This window comes from Elephas maximus, chromosome 17 (genome assembly GCF_024166365.1).
Source record: "Elephas maximus indicus isolate mEleMax1 chromosome 17, mEleMax1 primary haplotype, whole genome shotgun sequence".
Classification (NCBI taxonomy): domain Eukaryota; kingdom Metazoa; phylum Chordata; class Mammalia; order Proboscidea; family Elephantidae; genus Elephas; species Elephas maximus.
Window position 1 is genome coordinate 27,248,122 of NC_064835.1, and position 20,265 is coordinate 27,268,386.

At 40.2% G+C, this 20,265-nt stretch overlaps 1 protein-coding gene across 10 annotated transcripts in view; it reads left to right on the forward strand.

The window, feature by feature from the left end:
* CCDC15 (coiled-coil domain containing 15) overlaps positions 1-20,265 on the forward strand; it is a 124,520-nt gene that overhangs the window by 39,044 nt on the left and 65,211 nt on the right. Inside the window, exon 16 of one of the 10 annotated variants that reach the window (XM_049856691.1) lies at positions 8,017-9,249. The exons of the other annotated variants lie outside the window; for them this stretch is intronic. Coding sequence (XP_049712648.1) covers positions 8,017-8,088 — 72 coding nt within the window. The 3' untranslated portion in view covers positions 8,089-9,249. Of the gene's footprint in view, positions 1-8,016; positions 9,250-20,265 lie in introns of those variants that run through there. 10 annotated transcript variants of the gene reach the window in all.

The window sequence follows — 20,265 nt, forward strand, 5'->3', positions numbered from 1 at the left end:
TTTCCATTTCATTTTTGATGATGTCCAATTTTCCTAGATTCATACTTCGTACATTCCAAGGTCTGATTATTAATGGATGTTTGCAGCTGTTAATTCTCATTTTGAGTCATGCCACTGGAAGTGCTTACTCATCTATGCCAAGAAATATGGAAGACAGCTTCCTGGCCAACCAACTGGAAGAGATCTGTATTTATGCCTATTCCCAAGAAAGGTGATCCAACTGAATGTGGAAATTATTGAACAATATCGTTAATATCACACACAAGTAAAATTTTACGGAAGATCTTTCAAAAGCAGCTGCAGCAGTATATTGACAGGGAACTGCCAAAAATTCAGGCCAGATTCAGAAGAGGACGTGGAACCAGGGATATCATTGCTGATGTCAGGTGGATCCTGACTGAAAGCAGAAAATGCCAGAAAGATGTTTACCTGTGTTTTATTGACCACTCAAAGGCATTCAGCTGTGTGGATCATGACAAATTATGGATAATATTATGAAGAATGGGAATTCCAGTGCACTTAATTGTGCTCATGAGGAACCTTTACATAGATTAAGAGGCAGTTGTTCAGACAGAACAAGGGGACACTGAGTGGTTTTAAGTCAGGAAGGGTGTGTATGAGGGTTGTATCCTTTCACCATACCTATTTAGTCTGAGTGCTGAGCAAATAATCTTAGAACCCAGAACAAAAAACCCAGTGCCGTCTAATAATCCTAGAAGCTGGACTATATGAAGAAGAACAGGGCATTGGGATTGGAGGAAGACTCATTAACAACCTGTGTTATGCAGATGACACAATCTTGCTTGTTGAAAGTGAAAAGGACTTGAAGCACTTACTGATGAAGATCAAAGACCACAGCCTTCAGTATGGATTACTCCTCAACATAAAGAAAGCAAAAATCCTCACAACTGGACCAGTGAACAACATCATGATAAACGGAGAAAAGATTGAAGTTGTGAAGGATTTCATTTTACTTGGATCCCCAATCAACAGCCATGGAAGCAGCAGTCAAGAAATCAAAAGACTCATTGCATCAGGCAAATTTGCTGCAAAGGACCTCTTCAAAGAGCTGAAGAGCAAAGATGTCACCCTGAAGACTAAGGTGTGCTTGACCCAAGCCATGGTATTTTCAATCACATCATATGCATGTGAAAGCTGGACAATGAATAAGGAAGACCGAAGAAGAGTTGACGTCTTTGAATTGTGGTGTTGGTGAAGAATATTGAACATACCATGAACTGCCAAAAGGATGAACAAATCTGTCTTGGGAGAAGTACAGCCAGAATGCTCCTTAGAAGCAAGGATGGCGATACTGCGTCTTACATACTTTGGATGTGTTGTTAGGAGGGATCAGTCCCTGGAGAAGGATATCGTGCTTGGTAAAGTATAGGGTCAGTGGGAAAGAGGAAGACCCTCAGTGAGGTAGATTGACACAGTGGCTACAACAATGGGCTCAAGCATAACAAGGATTTTAAGGATGGTGCAGGACCGGGCAGTGTTTCGTTCTGTTGTGCATAGGATTGCTATAAGTCAGAACTGACTTGACAGCACCTAACAACAACAACAACAAGGGAGCAGTGGCAAGCCAGCAGGTCAAAACAGAGGGGACCCGTGTGACTCCTGACAGGATTAGACTGTTATGATCTATAGGGTTTTTTTTTTTTTTTTAGATGATATTGTGTTTTCAGTGAGGTTTGCACAGAGTTTAGTTTCCTATTCAACAATTTCTATACAAATTGTTCAGATGCATTGGTTACATTCTTCACAGTGCATGAATATTCTCATGATTTCCATTCTGATTGTTCCATTTCCATTAATTGTTGACCATTTGGTCTCATATACTTTTCAAAGGAGTAAAGTAGTCATGGGTGGTACAGGCATACCTTGTTTTATTGTGCATCACATCATTGCAGTTCACGTTTTTTACAAATTGAAGGTTCCTGGCAACCCTACGTCTAGTAAGCCTATCATCCCCATTTTTCCAACAGCATGTGCTCACTTCTTGTCTCTGTGTCACGTTTTCGTAATTCTCTCTGTATTTCAAATGTTTTCATTATTATTGTATGTGTTATGGTGATCTGTGATCAGTGATCTTTAATGTTACTATTGTAATTGTTTGGGATCACCACGAACTGTGCCCACATAAGACAGTGAACTTAATCGGTAGATGTTGTGCCTTCTGATTGCTCCGCCAACTGGCAGTTCCCCCATGTCTCTCCCTTTCCTTGGGCCTCGCCATTCCCTGCGATGGCCTCTAAGTGTTCAAGTGAAAGGAAGAGTTGCATGTCTGTCACTTTAAATCAAAAGCTAGAAATGATTACGTTTAATGAGGACGGCATGTTGAAAGCTGAGGTAGGACGAAAGCTAAGCCACTTGCTCCAAACAGTAGGCCAACCTGTGAATATGAAGGAAAAGTTCTTGAAGGAAATTAAAAGTGCTACTCCAGTGAATGCATGAATGATAAGACACCAAAGCAGCCTTATTGCTGATGTGGAGAAAGTTTTAGTGGTCTGGATAGAAGATCTAATCTAGCGCAAGGTCCTAACTCCCTTCAGTTCTCTGAAGACTGAGAGAGGTGAGGTAGCTGCAGACGAAAAGTTTGAAGCTAGCAGAGGTTGGTTCATGAGGTTTACAGAACGAAGCTGTCTCTGTCACATGAAAGTGCAAGGTGAAGCAGCAAGTGCCAATGTAGAAGCTGCAGCAAGTTATCCAGAAAATCTAGCTGAGATAAGTGATGGAGGTGGCTGTACTAAAGAGGTTTTCATCGTGTAGGAAACAGTCTTATACTGGAAGAAGATGCCATCTAGGACTTTCCTAGCTGGAGGGGAGGAGTCAATGCCTGGCTTCAAAGCTTCAAAGGGCAGGCTGACTCTCTTGTTATGGGGTAATGCAGCTGGTGACTTCAAGTTGAAGCCGATGCTCGTTTACCATTTTGAGAATCCTAGGGCTCTTAAGAATTACGCTAAATCTTCTCTTCCTGTGCTCTATAAATGGAACAACAAAGTCTGGATGACAGCGCATCTGTTTACAGCATGGTTTACTGAATGTTTTAAGCCTGCTGTTGAGACCTATTGCTTAGAAAAAAAAGATGCCTTTTAAAATATTACTGCTCATTGACAGTGCACCTGGTGACCCAAGAGGTCTGATGGAGATGTACAGGGAGATTAATGTTGTTTTCATACCTGCTAACACAACATCCATTCTTCAGCCCATGGATCAAGGAGTTATTTTGACTTTCAAATGTTATTTAGGAAATATATTTTGTCAGGCTGTGGATTCCATAGATAGTGATTTCTCTGATGGATCTGGGCAAAGTAAATCGAAAACCTTCTGGAAAGGATTCACCATTAGAGATGCCATTCGTGATTCATGGGAGGAGGTCAAATATCAACTTTAACAGGAGTTTGGAAGAAACTGATTCCAACCCTCATGGATGACTTTGAGGGGTTCAAGACTTAGTGGAGGATGTAACAGCAGACTTGACAATTGCGTGAGAACTAGAATTAGAAGTGGAGCCTGAAGATGTGACTGAATTGCTACAATCTCATGATAAAACTTTAGTGGATGAGTTTTCTTATGGATGAGCAAGAAAGTGGTTTCTTGAAATGGAACCTACTCCTGGTGAAGATGCTGTGAACATTGTTGAAATGTCAGCAAAGGATTTAGAATATTAGATAAACCTAGCTGATAAAGCAGCGGCAGGGTTTGAGAGAATTGACTCCAATTTTGAAAGAAGTTCTACTGTGGGTAAAATGCTATCAAACAGCATCGCATGCCACAGAGAAATCTTTCATGAAATGCAGTCAATTGACACAGCACAATTCATCGTTGTCTTATTTTAAGAAATGGTCATAGCCACCCCAACCTTCAGCAACCACCACTCTGATCAGTCAGCAGCCATCAACATCAAGGCAAGACCCTCCACAGCAAAAAGATTAGGACTTGCCAAAGGCTCAGATAATTGTTAGCATTTTTTAGCAATAAAGTATTTTTCAGTTAAGGTAAGTAAATTGTATTTTTAGACATAATGTTATTGCATACTTAATAGACTACAGTATAGTGTAAGCATAACTTTTATATGCACCAGGAAACAAAAAAAATTCGTGCGACTTGCTTTTTTGCTATATTTGCATTATTGCAATGTTTTGAAGCCGAACCTGCAGTTTCTCCAAGGTATGCCTGTATTCTTTATTTTATGAGCCAATCTGTTATTAAGCTAAAAGGTGACCTCAGGGGTTTGTTCAAGATTTAGAGTATCTCAGGGCAGCAGTCTCAGGGAGTCCTCTAGTCTCAACCAGTCCAGTGAGTCTGGATTTTTTTTTTAAGAATTTGAGTTCTGTTCCACATTTTATTCTATCAAGATCTATCTGTTATGGCCCTGATCAGAACTGTCAGTAGTGGTAGACTGGCACCATCTAATCTCATGGTAGAGGAGGCTGTAGTTCCTGTGGACTATTAGTCCTATAGACTAGTTTCTTCTCTGAGTCTTTGGTTTCCTTCTTTCTCTGCTCTTCTGGATGAGTAGAGACTAATAGTTATATCTTAGATGGCTGCTTGCAAGCTTTTAAGATCCCAGACAGTTACCAAACTAGCATTTAGGACATAAACTTTATGAACTATATTATGCCAATTGACCGAGTTGTCCCATGAGACTCTGGTCCTAAGCCTTCAAATCCAGAAAACCAATCCCCTGAGGTATGTGGTTACGTCTAAGAAGTATCCATAACTGTGTCCCTACGTGTTTTACTATATATCTGAATATGTGTGCAAGCACACACATACATACCTGGTATATCTGGACACATATATATATACCTGCATATAGACTTTTTGGTTATTGCTGCTCTTGTTGAAAAATTATATATGCCATAACAGTTACCAGAAGGTTCTTTTTTCTTATGTACATCTTAGTGACATTGTTTACCTTGGTCAGGCCATGCGCACTTCACCCTTTTGGTGTACGTTTCCCATCATCAAAAATAACTATCTAGAAGTGAATCCCCTTTTTCCCCTCACCCCCACCCATCCCTGGCAGCCACTAATGAACATAACTTTCTGTATATTTACCTATTCATGTCACTTCATAAAAGTTGGAACATAAAATTTTTGTTTTTTCTGGGATTGACTTATTTCACTGACCTAACTGTCCACCAGGTTCATCTACATTGTAAGATGTTTCCAGAACTCATTTTTCTTTATCGGTGAATAGTATCCCATTGTACGTATGTACCACACTTTACTTATCCATTCAGCTATTTAGCAATGATTGTGAGGATAGCTCAGGACTGGGCAGTGTTTCATTCTGTTGTGCATAGCATCGCTATGAGTTGGAGCTGACTGATACCTAGCAACATTCATTTGTTGATGTGCACTCAGGTTATTTCCATCTTTTTGCTAACAGTGCTGGGATGAACATAGGTGTTCTAGGGTATATACCTAGGAGTGGAATTGCTGGGTCATATGGGATCTCTACCTCTAGTTTTTTGAGGAACCACCAGACCGTTTTCTTCAATGGCTGTACCATTTTGCATTCCCACCAGCAATGGATGAGTGTTCCAGTTTCTCCGTATCCTCTCCAAACCTTCTTATTTTTCTGTTTTTTTTTTTAACTTTAGCTGTCCTGTTGTTAGGTGCCATTGACTCAATTTCAACTCATAATGACCCTATGTACAACAGAACGAAACACTGCCTGGTCCTGCACCATCCTCATAATCCTTGTTATGCTTGAGCCCATTATTGCAGTCACTGTATCACTCCATCTCGTTGCGGGTCTTCCTGTTTTTTGTCGACCCTGTACTTTACCAAGTGTGATGGTTAAGATTGTGTGTCAGCTTGGCCTGGCCATGATTCTCAGTATTTATATGTGATAACTCCCATGACAGGATCTGCTGTGAGTAGCCAGTCAGTTGAAAGGGAGTTTCCTTGGGTCTGTGGCCTGCATCAGAATATAAGCATACGTTCTGGCTTTTTGTTGACTTTGGATCCTGCAGCTGCTTCCTGCTTGTCTGACCTCTGGTTTTTGGGACTTAAGCTATCAGCTTACCTGTCGATCTTGGGATTTGTGGATCTTCATAGCCTGTGAGCAAGAGACCTGCTTTCCGACCTGCTGATCTTGGGTTCGCCAGCCCCTGCGGCTACGTGAATCAGGAGAAGCCTCTATCCTGATCCATGGACTTGGGACGTTCTAGCCTGTACATTCACATGAGCCATTTCCTTGATATAAATCTCTCTATATATCTATTTATACACTTCACTGGTTTTGCTTCTCTAGAGAGTCCAGCCTAAGATGCCAAGCGTGATGCCCTTCACCAGGGACTGATCCCTCCTGATAACTTGTCCAAAGTATGTGACATAGCCTCGCCATCCTTGCTTCTAAGGAGCATTCTGGTTGTACTTCTTCTAAGACAGATTTGTTTGTTCTTTTGGTAGTCCATGGTATATTCAGTATTCTTTGCCAGTACCACAATTCAAAGGCATCGATTCTTCTTTGGTCTTCCTTATTCATCGTCCAGCTTTCACATGCGTATGAGGCAACTGAAAGCACCATGGCTTTGGGTCAGGTGCACCTTAGTCCTCAAGATGACATCTTTGCTTTTCAACACTTTAAAGAGATTTTTTGCAGCAGATTTTCCCAGTGCAACGGGTCTTTTGATTTCATGGCTGTTGATTGTGGATCCAAGTAAAATGAAATCCTTGACAACTTCAATCTTTTATCCATTTTTCATGCTGTTCCTTATTGGTCCAGTTGTGAGGATTTTTGTTTTCTTTACATTGAGGTGTAATCCATACTGAAGGCTGTGGTCTTTGATCTTCATCAGTAAGTGCTTCAAGTCCTCTTTACTTTCAGCAAGCAAGGTTGTGTCATCTGCATAACGCAGGTTGTTAATGAGTCTTCCTCCAATCCTGATGCCCAGTTCTTCATATGGTCCAGTTTACCAGATTATTTGCTCAGCATACAGATTGAATACATTTGGCGAAAGGATACAACCCTGATGCACACCTTTCCTGGCTTTAAACCACACAGTATTCTCTTGTTCTATTCCAACGACTGCCTCTTAATTAATCTATGTACAGGTTCCTTATGAGCACAATTAAGTGCTCTGGAATTCCCATTCTTCACAATGTTATCCATAATTTGTTATGATCCACACAGTTAAATGCTTTTGCATAGTCAATAAAACACAGGTAAACATCTTTCTATTATTCTCTGCTTTCAGCCATGATCCATCTGATATCAGCAATGATATCCCTCATTCCATGTCTACTTCTGAATCCGGCTTGAATTTCTGGCAGTTCTCTGTTGATGTATTGCTGCAGCTGCTTTTGAAATGGTATCACATTATGGTTTTGATGTGCATTTCTTTGATGGCTAACGACGTTCAGCATCTTTTCATGTATCTCTTGGCCATTTGAATATCTCTTTGGAGAAGTGTCTGTTCATGTTCTTTGCCCAGTTTTTCATTGGGTTATTTTTGTTTTTGTTGTTAAGTTGTAGAAGTTGTCTATATATTAGATATTAGACCCTTATTGGTTATATTGTTCCCAAAGAGTTTTTCCCAGTCTGTAGGTTGTCTCTTTACTCTTTTGATAAAATTTTTGATGAACATAAGTATTTAGCTTTTATGAGGTCCCAGTTGTCTGTTTTGTTTTCTGTTGCTCTTGCATTCATTGTTGCATTTGATAATCACTGAAAAAAGCTAAGTCCAAAAGCCTTGCTCCTGTATTTTCATCCAAGAACTTTATGGTTTTAGATTTAACATTTTGATTTAACTTTTGTGTATGGTGTGAGGTATGGATCTTGTTTCATTTTTCTGCATGTGGAAATCCGGTTTTGCCAGCCCCATTTGTGTTTATATCACTAAACCAGTACCAGGCTGTTTTGTTATTATAGCTGTAGAATATGTTTTGAAGCCAGGAAGTGTGAGGTCTCCTACTTTGTTCTTCCTCAAAATTGCTTTGGGTATTCAAAGTCTCTTGTCTTTCCATATAAAACTAAGGATTTGTTTTTCCATTTAGGTGAAGAATGCTGCTGGAACTGTTTACAATAGCAAAAAGATGGATGCAACCAAGGTGCCCATCAACGGATGAATGTATAAATAAATTATGGCATATTCCCTCAATGGAATATTACGCATTGATAAAAACAATGGTGAATCCGTGAAGGCATTACGCTGAGTGAGATTAGTTGCAAAAGGACAAATATTGTATGAGACCACTATTATAAGAACTCAAGAAATAGTTTAAACAGAGAAGAAAATATTCTTTGATGCCTATGAGAATGGGGAGGGAGGGAGGCAGAGGGGTATTCACTAATTAAATAGTAGACAAGAACTATTTTAGGTGAAGGGAAAGACAACATGCAGTACAGGAGAGGTCAGCGCAAGTGGACTAAACCAAAACCAAAGAAGTTCCTGAATAAACCGTACTCTTAAAAGACCAGTGTAGCAGGGGCGGGGGTTTGGGGACCATAGTTTCAGGGGACATCTAGGTCAATTAGCATCATAAAATCTATTAAGAAAACATTCTGCATCCCACTTTGGAGAGTGGCATCTGGGATCTTAGATGCCAGCAAGCGGCCATCTAAGATGCATCAATTGGTCTCAACCCACGTGGAGCAAAGGAGAATGGAGAACACCAAAGACACAAGTAATTACGACCCCAAGAGACAGAAAGGGTCACGTAAACCAGAGACCATATCAGCCTGAGACCAGAAGAACTAGATGGTGCCCAGGTATAATCGATGACTGCCGTGACAGGGAACACAACAGGGAATCCCTGATGGAGCAGGAGAGCAGTGGGACATAGACCTCCAATTCTCGTAAAAAGACCAGACTTAACGGTCTGACTGAGACTAGAAGGACCCTAGAGGTCATGGTCCCCAGACCTTCTGTTAGCCCAAGATAGGAACCATTCCCAAAGCCAACTCTTCAGACAGGGATTGAACTGGACTGTAAGATAGAAAATGATACTGGTGAAGAGTGAGCTTCTTGGCTCAAGAAGATACATGAGACTAGGTAGGTAGCTCCTGTCTGGAGGAAAAATGAGAAGGCAGAGGGGGATAGAAGCTGGCTGAATGGACACAGGGAATACAGGATGGAGAGAAGGAGTGTGCTGACTCATTAGGGGGAGAGCAACTAGAAGTATGTAGGAAGGTGTATATAAATTTTTGTATGAGAGACTGACTTGATTTTTAAACTTTCACTTAAAGCACAATAAAAATTTTTTAAAAAAGGAACTGCTGGAATTTTGATTGGGATTGTATCATATCTGTAGATTGCTTTGGATAGTATTGATATCTTGACTATATTAAGTCTTTCAGTTCATGAGTACAGAATGTCTTTCCATCTATTTAGGTCTCTTTTAGCGTCTTTCAGTAGTGTTTTATAATTTTCATTGTATAAATCTTTCACATCCCTGGGTAAATTTATTCCTTGGTGTTTTATTCTCTGAGATGTTATTTTAAGTGGAGTTGTTTTGTTAATCTGATCCGTAGGGTTTTCATTGGCTGGTTTTCAGAAGTACATGGTCAGGCCTTTCTTCCAAGTCTGTCTTAGTCTGGAAGCTACGTCGAAACCTGTTCGCCGTCATAGCAACACGCAAGCTTCCGCTGCCACATAAGCTGCATTTGAGTTGGGTTGGTCAGGAATAGAAACTGGAACTTTTTCATGGAAAGGAAGAATTCCACCACCAAACCGCTACGGCACTCTTCCCAGCATTAAAGGACTATAAACAAGCCCACTCGATTCACTCCAGTGCAGAGGAATTTAAAAAGCTGGAAGGCAAAGATGACAATGAGAAACCTGAAATCACCTGGGGTAGTGATCCAGCAGATTAGTCAAGACGAAGATTGAGGGGAGTCTGGGTCCCCCGCATCCACTCAAGGCCTTATGGACATGAATTGATAAAATGGTCAAGGAGGTGGAGAAGAGAAGTTTCTTGGACTCCTTGATGTGGGAGGTCCATACACTATGGTACCAAAATATGTTACCAAAAGCTAAACCCATTGCCGTTGAGTTGATATTCATTCGTAGCAACCCTCTAGGACAGAGTAGAACTGCCCCATGGGGTTTCCAAGGCTGTAGTCTTTACGGGGAGCCCTGATGGCGCAGTGGTTAAGAGCTATGACTGCTGACCAAAAAGTTGGCAGTTCGAATCCACCAGCTGCTCCTCGAAACCCTTTGGGGCAGTTCTACTGTATTGTAGAGGGTTGCTATGAGTAAGAATCGACTACACGGCAATGGGTTTAATATGTACGGGAGCAACCTGCCACATCTTTCTTCTTCGGAGCGCCTGGTGGGTTCAAATGGCCAACCTTTTGGTTAGCAGCCCAGTGCTTAACCACTGCACCACCAGGGCCCCTTCCAAAACTCATCAGTGAAGCCCTAATAGGGGCTACAATTAGATTGAGAGGATACAGAAATGCAAGGGTCGATGGTATTAAGATGAAAGTTTTGATGAAAATTGGAATGTTGAAACACGCTTTATGTGAAGTGGTTGTGTCTCTTTTACCTGAACGTTTTACAGGAATGGATAGTAAGTCTGACTGGGGAGTACTTCCCCTAGCTAGTATTGTAAAACCAAAACCTGGTGGTGAAGTCCTGATGATGGCTACGATTAGATTGGTAATCCAGCAGTTGATCGGATTAAATGTTTACCTGAGGGTACAGTGGGGAAGGATATTGTGTCTGACTGGGGACCGTTTTCTCTACCTTGTATTGTAAAATAGAAGGCATGTAAATCAGCCCTTCAGTCAATATTAGTCCAACATGGTAATTAGGAACAAGTAAGATTTCCTGAGCCCACACAGGTCATTAATTTTAAACAATATAGAATTGAAGCTGGAGTGCTGGTATGGGCAAATTCTATGTATATTAACCCTGTGTGTAGCATAATTGGAGTTTATGGTAAAAGCCTGTGAGCACCACCCAACCACAACCGTTGGGATTTGGGGCCAGGAAATTTCCATTTGAAAGCAATTATCAGGTGGCCACTGAACTTTGAAGGAGCCCTGGAGGTTAAAGTGCTCAGCTGCTCACCAGAAATTCAGCAGTTTGAACGCACCAGCCCCTCTGTGAGAGAAAGATATGGTAGTCTGCTTCCGTAAAGATTTACAGCCTTGGAAACCCTATGGAGGCAGTTCTACTTTGTTCTATAGGGCCACTATGAGTCAGAATCAACTCAGTGGCAATAGTTTTTTTTAATTGGATTTTGAAATTGCCACTATGACTAAAGGATGTCAAATAATCTTGCTTGAGTGATGTCAGAGAAATGTAATAGGGAAGGCAATTCCCAGAAGAATTCTGTAATAAAATGGAAATGGTTTACACGGAAACATGCTAGTGGGAAAATGCAAGGAAGTATTCAGGATCACGGAGCCTCTTTTCCCCCAGAGCCAGCTTTGGAACCCCCTGAGAAGCTGCCAGACCCTACTGTCACTTAAGGGGTACCCTGTAAACAGTTCTTGATTGACCAAAGAGCTGCTTGTTTATGGGTGGCAGTTTCAAAGTGGACAGACAGCATCTCGTTTCTTCACAGCATCAGCTAGTCTGATTGAAGAAGGTGAAAACAGATCAGCTTAGTAGACTGAATTGCATGATGTTTGCCCCTGTATTTGTGTTTTTAACAACTCTGAGTGGTGACTGATAACCTGGCGGTAGAATCAGGTAAAAGGGCAGTGGAAAATTGGCCTATTAAAGGGATACCTGTATGGGGCATGACCTTGTGGAAATTTGAGCGATGAATTAAAGTAGAACATGTCAATGGCCATCAGAAAAAACCCCTTCCAGGACTGGAAGTTAATTGGAGCAGGCGAGTAGATATCCTGGTGTGCTCGCCTAGGTGGCCACGTGGATTCATGAGGTGAATGGAAATGGGGGTGATGCAGCAGTGCAGAGATGGGCTGAATCTAGACATGTTACTCTTGTACCCTCTGGGGCACGCAATGCCAGTAAAAACTGTTTTGTCTGCTGACGAGAGAGAGACTGCAGATGGCTGGGGGAAGATTCCCTCGTGGGAATGCCTTGCACATGGCTTGCAAGCTGGACTGATGCTGCTAATTCTGAGAGACTACAAACAGGAAGGGACAGTTACTCTGAACTGGGCCCTACTTTTCCAGGAGTAGATGCAAATGCTCAGAGTACTACAAAAAGACCAGAACAGAAAATTCTGTACCAGTTTGGACTCCTGACTTGTATTTCTTGAGACCAAGGAACCTGCTTTTATCCTCAGAGTAATGGTTTGATAAGAGAATTGGAATGGGCAGTTGAAACTTTATTTGAAATGGGGAAGATAAAGGCATGAAGGGCTGGCTTACATGAACACACACTCAACCTGAGGAGGGGCAGGAGAGGCTCCCCACTAGGTAGATTCCTTTGCTTCTCTGGTGGATTTGGGGAAGAGGGAGTGAGGGAGGGTGCTGGTATGAGTATTCAGTTCTTCCCTGTATCACTTCAACTTCTTTTTCTTTTTCCCTCACATCACCTCAGCTTTCTTTTTTCCTATCTGATGCAGTGGTTCCAGGACTGCAACTGTGTGCAGTAGAAGCAGGGATGATTCCTAAGCAAGGAAGAAACTCACTCTGAATGAGGAGACTGAGGGGAAGGCACTTGCTAGACTAGTATTGCTAATGGCAATCTAGACTAGAATGGTGGGAGAACCTAACATCCCTTCCAAAGGTGAAAAAGTTTGGGTATAAATGGAGAGAGGAAGGAATAATAGCTGAGGGTAAAGGAATGAATAAATGGGGTATGCAGTAAGGGAAATCCAAAAATTGTATTAATGCACATCACCACAATCAATTTTAGAACGTTTTAGTCACCCCTAAAAGAAACTCCATGCCTATTAGCAGTAACTCCCACTTTCCCTTCAATTCCCAGTCCTTCTTGTCGTTGTTCAGTTGACATTGAGTCAACATTGACTCATAGTGACCTTAAGTATAACAATGAAATGTTGCCAGGTCCTGCACTACCTTCATAATCGTTGGTGGGTTTACATCTTCCAGCACTCTATCGTACAGTGTTCTATTGAGATCCATAAAGTTTTCATAGGCTGATTTTCAGAAGTAGATTGCCAGGCCTTTCTTCCTAGTCTTAGTCTGGAAGCTTCACTGAAACCTATCCACCATGGGTGACCCTGCTGGTATTTGAAATACTGGTGACATAGCTTCCAGTGTCACAGCAGCGGGCAAACAACCGCATTAGGGCAAACTGACAGTTGAGTGGTGGCCCTCAGCCCTAATCAATCACTAATCTACCTTCTGTCTCCATAGATTTACCTGTTGTAGACATTTTATATAAATTGTGAGTGGTTTCTTTCACTTGCATAATGTTCTCAAAGTTCATTCATATTGTAGCATCTTTGAGTATTTCATTCCTTTTCATTGTCAAATAATATCCCATTGTGTGGGTTTGTCACATTTTATTTAACCACTCATCAATTGATGGACTTTTGAGTTGTTTTTGAGTATTATAAATAATGCTGCTATGAACATTTGTGTGCACGCTTTTCTGTGAACATATGTTTTCATTTCTCTTGGATTTGTACCTAGGAGTGGGATTGCTAGGCATTATGGTAACTATGTTTCACCTTTCGAAGAACTAACAACCTGTTTTCCAAAGTGATGGCACCATTTTCCATTCCTACCAGCAGTGCATGAGAGTTCTATTTTCTCCACGTCACCTCCAACACTTGTTGTTTTCTGTCTTTTTTATTATAGCCATCCTAGTGGGCGTGAAGCAGCAACTCATTGCGATTTTGATTTGCATTTTACTGATGGCTAGGTAGAGCATCAGTTTGTGTGTGTATCAGCCACTTATAAGTCTTCTTAGGAGAACTGTCTATTCAGCAGTCCCTTTCCCCATTACTTAATTGGGTTATTTGTCTTTTTATTGTTGCATTAAAAGAGTTGCTAATATATTCTACATACAGGTCCCTTATCAGATATATGACTCGTGAATATTTTCTCCATTCTGTGGGGGTGTCTTTTTACCTGCTTGATGCTTCCCTATGCACCACAAAACTTTTTCATTTTGATGAATTCCAATTTATCTATTATAGCGTGTGCCTTTGGTGTCATATCGAATTAACCATTGTTTAATTCAAAGTCATGAAGATTTGTGTCTCTGTTTTCTTCTAAGAGTTTTATAGTTTTAGGTCTTACATTTAAGTCTCTGGTCTGCTTTGAGTTAATGGTGTTAGGTGCCCACCTTCATTCTTTTGAATGCAGATATCTAGATGTCCCAGTACCATTTTGTTGAATAGACTGTTTTTTCCCCATTGAATTGACTTAGTCTTGTAAAAAATCAGTTGACTATAAATATAAGGGAAACCCTGGTGGCGTAGTGGTTAAGTGGTATGGCTGCTAACCAAAAGGTTGGCAGTTCAAATCCACGATGTGCTCCTTGGAAACCCTCTGGGGCAATTCTACTCTGTCCTAGAGGGTCGCTATGAGTCAGAATTGACTCAACAGCAAGGGGTTTTGGTTTATAAATATAAGAGCTTATTGCTGGACTTTCAGTTCTGTTACTTTGATTTATATGTTTATCCTTATGCCAGTACCACACTGTTTTGATTACTGTAGCTTTGTAGTAAGTTTTGAAACTGGGAAGAGTGAGTTCTCCAACTTTGCTTTTCTTTTTTAAGATTGTCTTGGCTATTCTAGGTCCCTTGCATTTCCAGGTGAGTTTTAGGATCACCTTGTCAATTTCAGCAAAGAAACGAGCCAAAATTTTATTTATTGTGCTTTACGTGAAAGTTTACAAATCAAATCAGTCTGTCATACAAAAAGTTATACACGCCTTGCTACGCACTCCTAATTGCTCTCGCCCTAACGAGACAGCACACTCCTCCTCTCCGCTCTGTATTCCTCATGTCCATTCAACCAGCTCCTGTTCCCCTCTTCCTTCTCATCTCGCCACCAGACAGGAGTTGCCCACATAGTCTGATGTGAAATTTTGACAGATTGCATTGAATCTGTAGATCAATTTGGGTAGTACAGCCATCTTAACAATATTAAGGCTTCTGATCCTTGAACAGGGAACGCCTTTCCATTCATTTAGGTCTTTTATTTCTTTCAACATTGTTTTGTAGTTTTCAGAGCATGAAATTTACCCTTCCTTTGTTAAATTTATTCCTAAGGATGCTTTTCAATGCTATTGTAAGTGGAAGTTTTTTCTTCATTTTATTTTCTGATAGTTCATTGTAAGTTTATAGAAATACCACTGATTCTTTTAAAAATAATTTTTTATTGTGCTTTAAGTGAAAGTTTACAGATCAGGTCAGTCTCTCACACAAAAACCCATATACACCTGGCTACACACTCCCAATTACTCTCCCCGTGATGAGACAACCTGCTCTCGCCTTCTACTCTCTCTTTTCGTGTCCATTTCGCCAGCTTCTAACCCCCTCCACCCTCTCATCTCCCCTCCAGGCAGGAGATGCCAACATAGTCTCAAGTGTCCACCTGATCCAAGAAGCTCACTCCACACCAGCATCCTTCTCCAACCCACTGTCCAGTCCAATCCCTGTCTGAAGAGTTGGCTTCGGGAATGGTTCCTGTCCAGGGCCAGTAGAAGGTCTGGGGGCCATGACCATCAGGGTCCTTCTAGTCTCAGTCAGACCATTAAGTCTGGTCTTACGAGAATTTGGGGTCTGCATCCCACTGCTCTTCTGCTCCCTCAGGGGTACTCTGTTGTATTCCCTGTCAGGGCAGTCAAGGGTTGTAGCCGGGCACCATCTAGTTCCCCTGGTCTCAAGATGATGTAGTCTCTGGTTCATGTGGCCCTTTTTGCCTTGTGTCCTTGGTGTTCTTTCATTCTCCTTTGATCCAGGTGGGTTGAGACCAATTGATGCATCTTAGATGGCTGCTTGCTAGCGCTGAAGACCCCAGACACCACTCGTCAAAGTGGGATGCAGAATGTTTTCTTAATAGATTTTATTATGCCAGTTGACTTAGATGTCCCCTGAAACCATGGTCCCCAAACCCTGCTACGCTGGCCTTCAAAGCATTCAGTTTATTTAGGAAACTGCTTTTGGTTTAGTCCAATTGTGCTGACCTCCCCTGTATTGTGTGCTGTCTTTCCCTTCACCTAAAGTAGTTCTTATCTACTATCTAATTAGTGAATGCCCCTCTCCTACCCTCCCTCCCTTCCTCCCTCCCCCTTCTTGTCACCACAAAAGAATGTTTTCTTCTCAGTTTAAACTTTTTCTCAAGTTCTTATAATAGTGGTCATATACAATATTTGTCCTTTTGCAACTGACTAATTTCACTCAGCATAATGCCTTCCAGGTTCCTCCATGTTATAAAATGTTTCACAGATTTCTCACTGTTCTTTATTGGTGTGTAATATTCCATTGTGTGAATATACCATAATTTATTTATCTATTCATCTGTTGATGGGCATCTTGGTTGCTTCCATGTTTTTACTATTGTAAACAGTGCTGCAATAAACATGGGTGTGCGTGTATCTGTTCGCGTAAAGGTTCTCATTTCTCTCGGATGTATTCTGAGGAGTGGGATTGCTGGATCGTCTGGTAGTTCTATTTCTAACTTTTTAAGGAAGCACCAAATCGATTTCCAAAGCGGTTGTACCATTTGACATTCCCACCAGCAGTGCATAAGTGTTCCAATCTCTCCACAGCCTCTCCAACATTTATTATTTTGTGTCTTATGGGTTAATGTTGGCCTTTTTGGAGTGATATGAAATCTCATTGTACTTTGATTTGCATTTCTCTAATGGCTAATGATCGCGAACATTTCCTCATGTATCTGTTAGCTACCTGAATGTCTTCTTTAGTGAAGTGTCTATTCATATCTTTTGCCCATTTTTTAATTGGGTTATTTGTCTTTTTGCAGTTGAGTTTTTACAGCATTATGTAGATTTTAGAGATCAGGCGCTGATCAGAAATGTCATTGCTAAAAACTTTTTCCCAGTCTGTAGGTAGTCTTTTTACTCTTTTGGTGAAGTCTTTGGATGAGCTTAGGTGTTTGATTTTTAGGAGCTCCCAGTTATCTAGTTTTTGTGCTGTATTCTTAATAATGTTTTGTATACTGTTTATGCCATGTATTAGGGCTCCTAACGTTGTCCCTATTTTTTCTTCCATGATCTTTATTGTTTTAGATTTTATATTTAGGTCTTTGATCCATTTTGAGTTAGTTTTTGTGCATGGAGTGAGGTATGGGTCTTGTTTCATCTTTTTACCGATGGCTATCCAGTTATGCCAGCACCATTTGTTAAAAAGACTGTCTTTTCCCCATTTAACTGTTTTGGGGCCTTTGTCAGATATCAGCTGCTCATATGTGGATGGATTTATGCTTGGATTCTCAATTCTGTTCCATTGCTCCATGTATTTGTTGTTGTGCCAGTACCAGGCTGTTTTGACTACTGTGGCGGTATAATATGTTCTAAAATCAGTAAGGCCTTCCACTTTGTTCTTCTTTTTCCATAATGCCTTATTTATCCGGGGCCTCATTCCCTTCCATATGAAGTTGGTGATCTGTTTCTCTGTCTCATTAAAGAATGTCTTTGGGATTTGGATCGGAATTGCATTAAATCTATAGATTGCTTTTGGTAGAATAGACATTTTTATAATGTTAAGTCTTCCTATCCATGAGCAAGGTATGTTCTTCCACTTATGTAAGTCTCTTTTGGTTTCTTGCAGAATCGTACTGTAGTTTTCTTTGCATAAGTCTTTTTCATCTCTGGTAAGATTTATTCCTAAGTATTTTATCTTCTTGGGAGCTACTGTAAATGGCATTGATTAGGTGATTTCCTCTTCGATGTTCTTTTTGTTGGTGTAGAGGAATCCAACTGATTCTGGTATGTTTATCTTGTATCCCGATACTCTGCTGAACTCTTCTATTAGTTTCAGTAGTTTTCTGGAGGATTCCTTAGGGTTTTCTGTGTATAAGATCATGTCATCTGCAAATAGAGGTACTTTGACTTCTTCCTTGCCAATCTGGATGCCCTTTATTTCTTTATCTAGCCTAATTGCTCTGGCTAGGACTTCCAGCACAATGTTGAATAAGAGTGGTGATAAAGGGCATCCTTGTCTGGTTCCCGATCTCAATGGGAATGTTTTCAGGCTCTCTCCATTTAGGGTGATGTTGGCTTTTGGTTTTGTGTAAATGCCCTTTATTATGTTGGAAATTTTCCTTCTATTCCTATTTTGCTGAGAGTTTTTATCATGAATGAGTGTTGAACTTTGTCAAATGCCTTTTCTGCATCAGTTGATAAAATCATGTGATTCTTGTCTTTTGTTTTATTTATGGGGTGGATTACGTTAATTGTTTTTCTAATGTTGAACCATCCCTGCATACCTGGTATGAATCCCACTTGGTCATGGTGAATTAGTTTTTTGATATGTTGTTGAATTCTCTTGGCTAGAATTTTGTTGAGGATTTTTGCATCTACATTCATGAGGAATATAGGTCTATAATTTTCTTTTCTTGTGGTGTATTTGGGTGGTGTCTTTACCTGGTTTTGGTATCAGGGATATGGTGGCTTCATAGAATGAGTTTGGTAGTATTCGGTCGTTTTCTATACTCTGCAATACCTTTGGTAGTAGTGGTGTTAACTCTTCTCTGAAAGTTTAGTAGAACTGTGCAGTGAAGCCATCCGGACCAGGGCTTTTTTTTGTTGGGAGTTTTTTGATTACCTTTTCAGTCTCTTCTTTTGTCATGGGTCTATTTAGTTGTTCTACCTCTGTTTGTGTTAATTTAGGTAGGTAGTGTGTTTCTAGGACTTCATTTTTTCTAGGTTTTCAAATTTGTTAGAGTATAGTTTTGCATAGTAATCTGATATGATTCTTTTAATTTCAGTTGGGTCTGTTGTAATATCGCCCATCTCATTTCTTATTCAGGTTATTTGCTTCCTCTCCTTTTTTCTTTTGTCAGTTTGGCCAGTGGTTTATCAATTTTGTTGATTTTTTCAAAAAACCAGCTTTTGGTCTTGTTAATTCTTTCATTTGTTTTTCTGTTTCATTCAGTTCCGCTCTAATTTTTATTATTTGTTTTCTTCTAGTGCCTGAGGGTTTCTTTTGTTGCTCTCTTTCTGTTTGTTCAAGGTGTAGGGAAAATTCTTTGATTTGGGCCCTTTCTTCTTTTTGGACTTGTACATTTATTGCTATAAATCGGCCTCTGACCATTGCTTTTGCTGTGTTCCAAAGGTTCTGATAGGAAGTGTTTTCATTCTCATTGGAGTCTATGAATTTCTTTATTCCATCCTTAATGTCTTCCATAATCCAACCTTTTTTGAGCAGGGTATTGTTCAGCTTCCTAGTGTTTGATTTCTTTTCCCTGCTTTTCCTGTTATTGGTTTCCACTTTTATGGCCTTATGGTCAGAGAAGATGCTTTGTGATATTTCAATGTTTTGGATTCTGCTACCCAAAAAACTTGCTTTGTGACCTAGTACGTGGTCTATTCTAGAGAATATTTCATGTGCACTAGACAAGAAAGTCTAGTTGGTTGCTGTTGGGTGGAGTGTTCTGTATATGTCTACGAGGTCAAGTTGGTTGATTGTTGCATGTAGATTTTCCATGTCTTTATTGAGCTTCTTTCTGGATGTCCTGTCCATTACCGAAAGTGGTGTGTTGAAGTCTCCTACTATTATTGCAGAGCTGTCTATCTCACTTTTCAGTGTTCATAGAGTTTGTTTTATGTGTCTTGCAGCCGTGTCATTGGGTGCATAAATATTTAATATGGTTATATCTTCTTCGTGTATTGTCCCTTTAATCATTATATAGTGTCCTTCCTTATCCTTTCTGATGGATTTAACTTTAAAGTCTATTTTCTCAGAAATTAATATTGCCACTCCTGCTCTTTTTTGCTTGTTGTTTGCTTGATATATTTTTTTTCCATCCTCTGAGTTTTAGTTTGTGCCTCTAAGTCTAAGGTGTGTCTTTTGTAGGCAGCATATAGATGGATCTTGTTTTTTAATCTATTCTGCCATTCTCTGTCTCTTTATTGGTGCATTTAGTCCATTTACATTCAGGGTAGTTATGGATAGGTATGAATTTAGTGCTGTCATTTTGATGTCTTTTTTTGTGTGTTGTTGACTTTTTCTTTTTCCCACTTAATTTTATGTGCTGAGTTGATTGTCTTTATATGTTGTCCTTTCCTCATATTTGTTGTTGTTGATTTTTTTTCTGCTGAGTCTGTATTTTTCCCTTGTATTTTATTTTGATGAGCGGGATAGTTTGTCTCCTTTGTGGTTACCTTATTATTTACCCCTATTTTTCTAAATTTAAAATTAACTTTTATTTCTTTG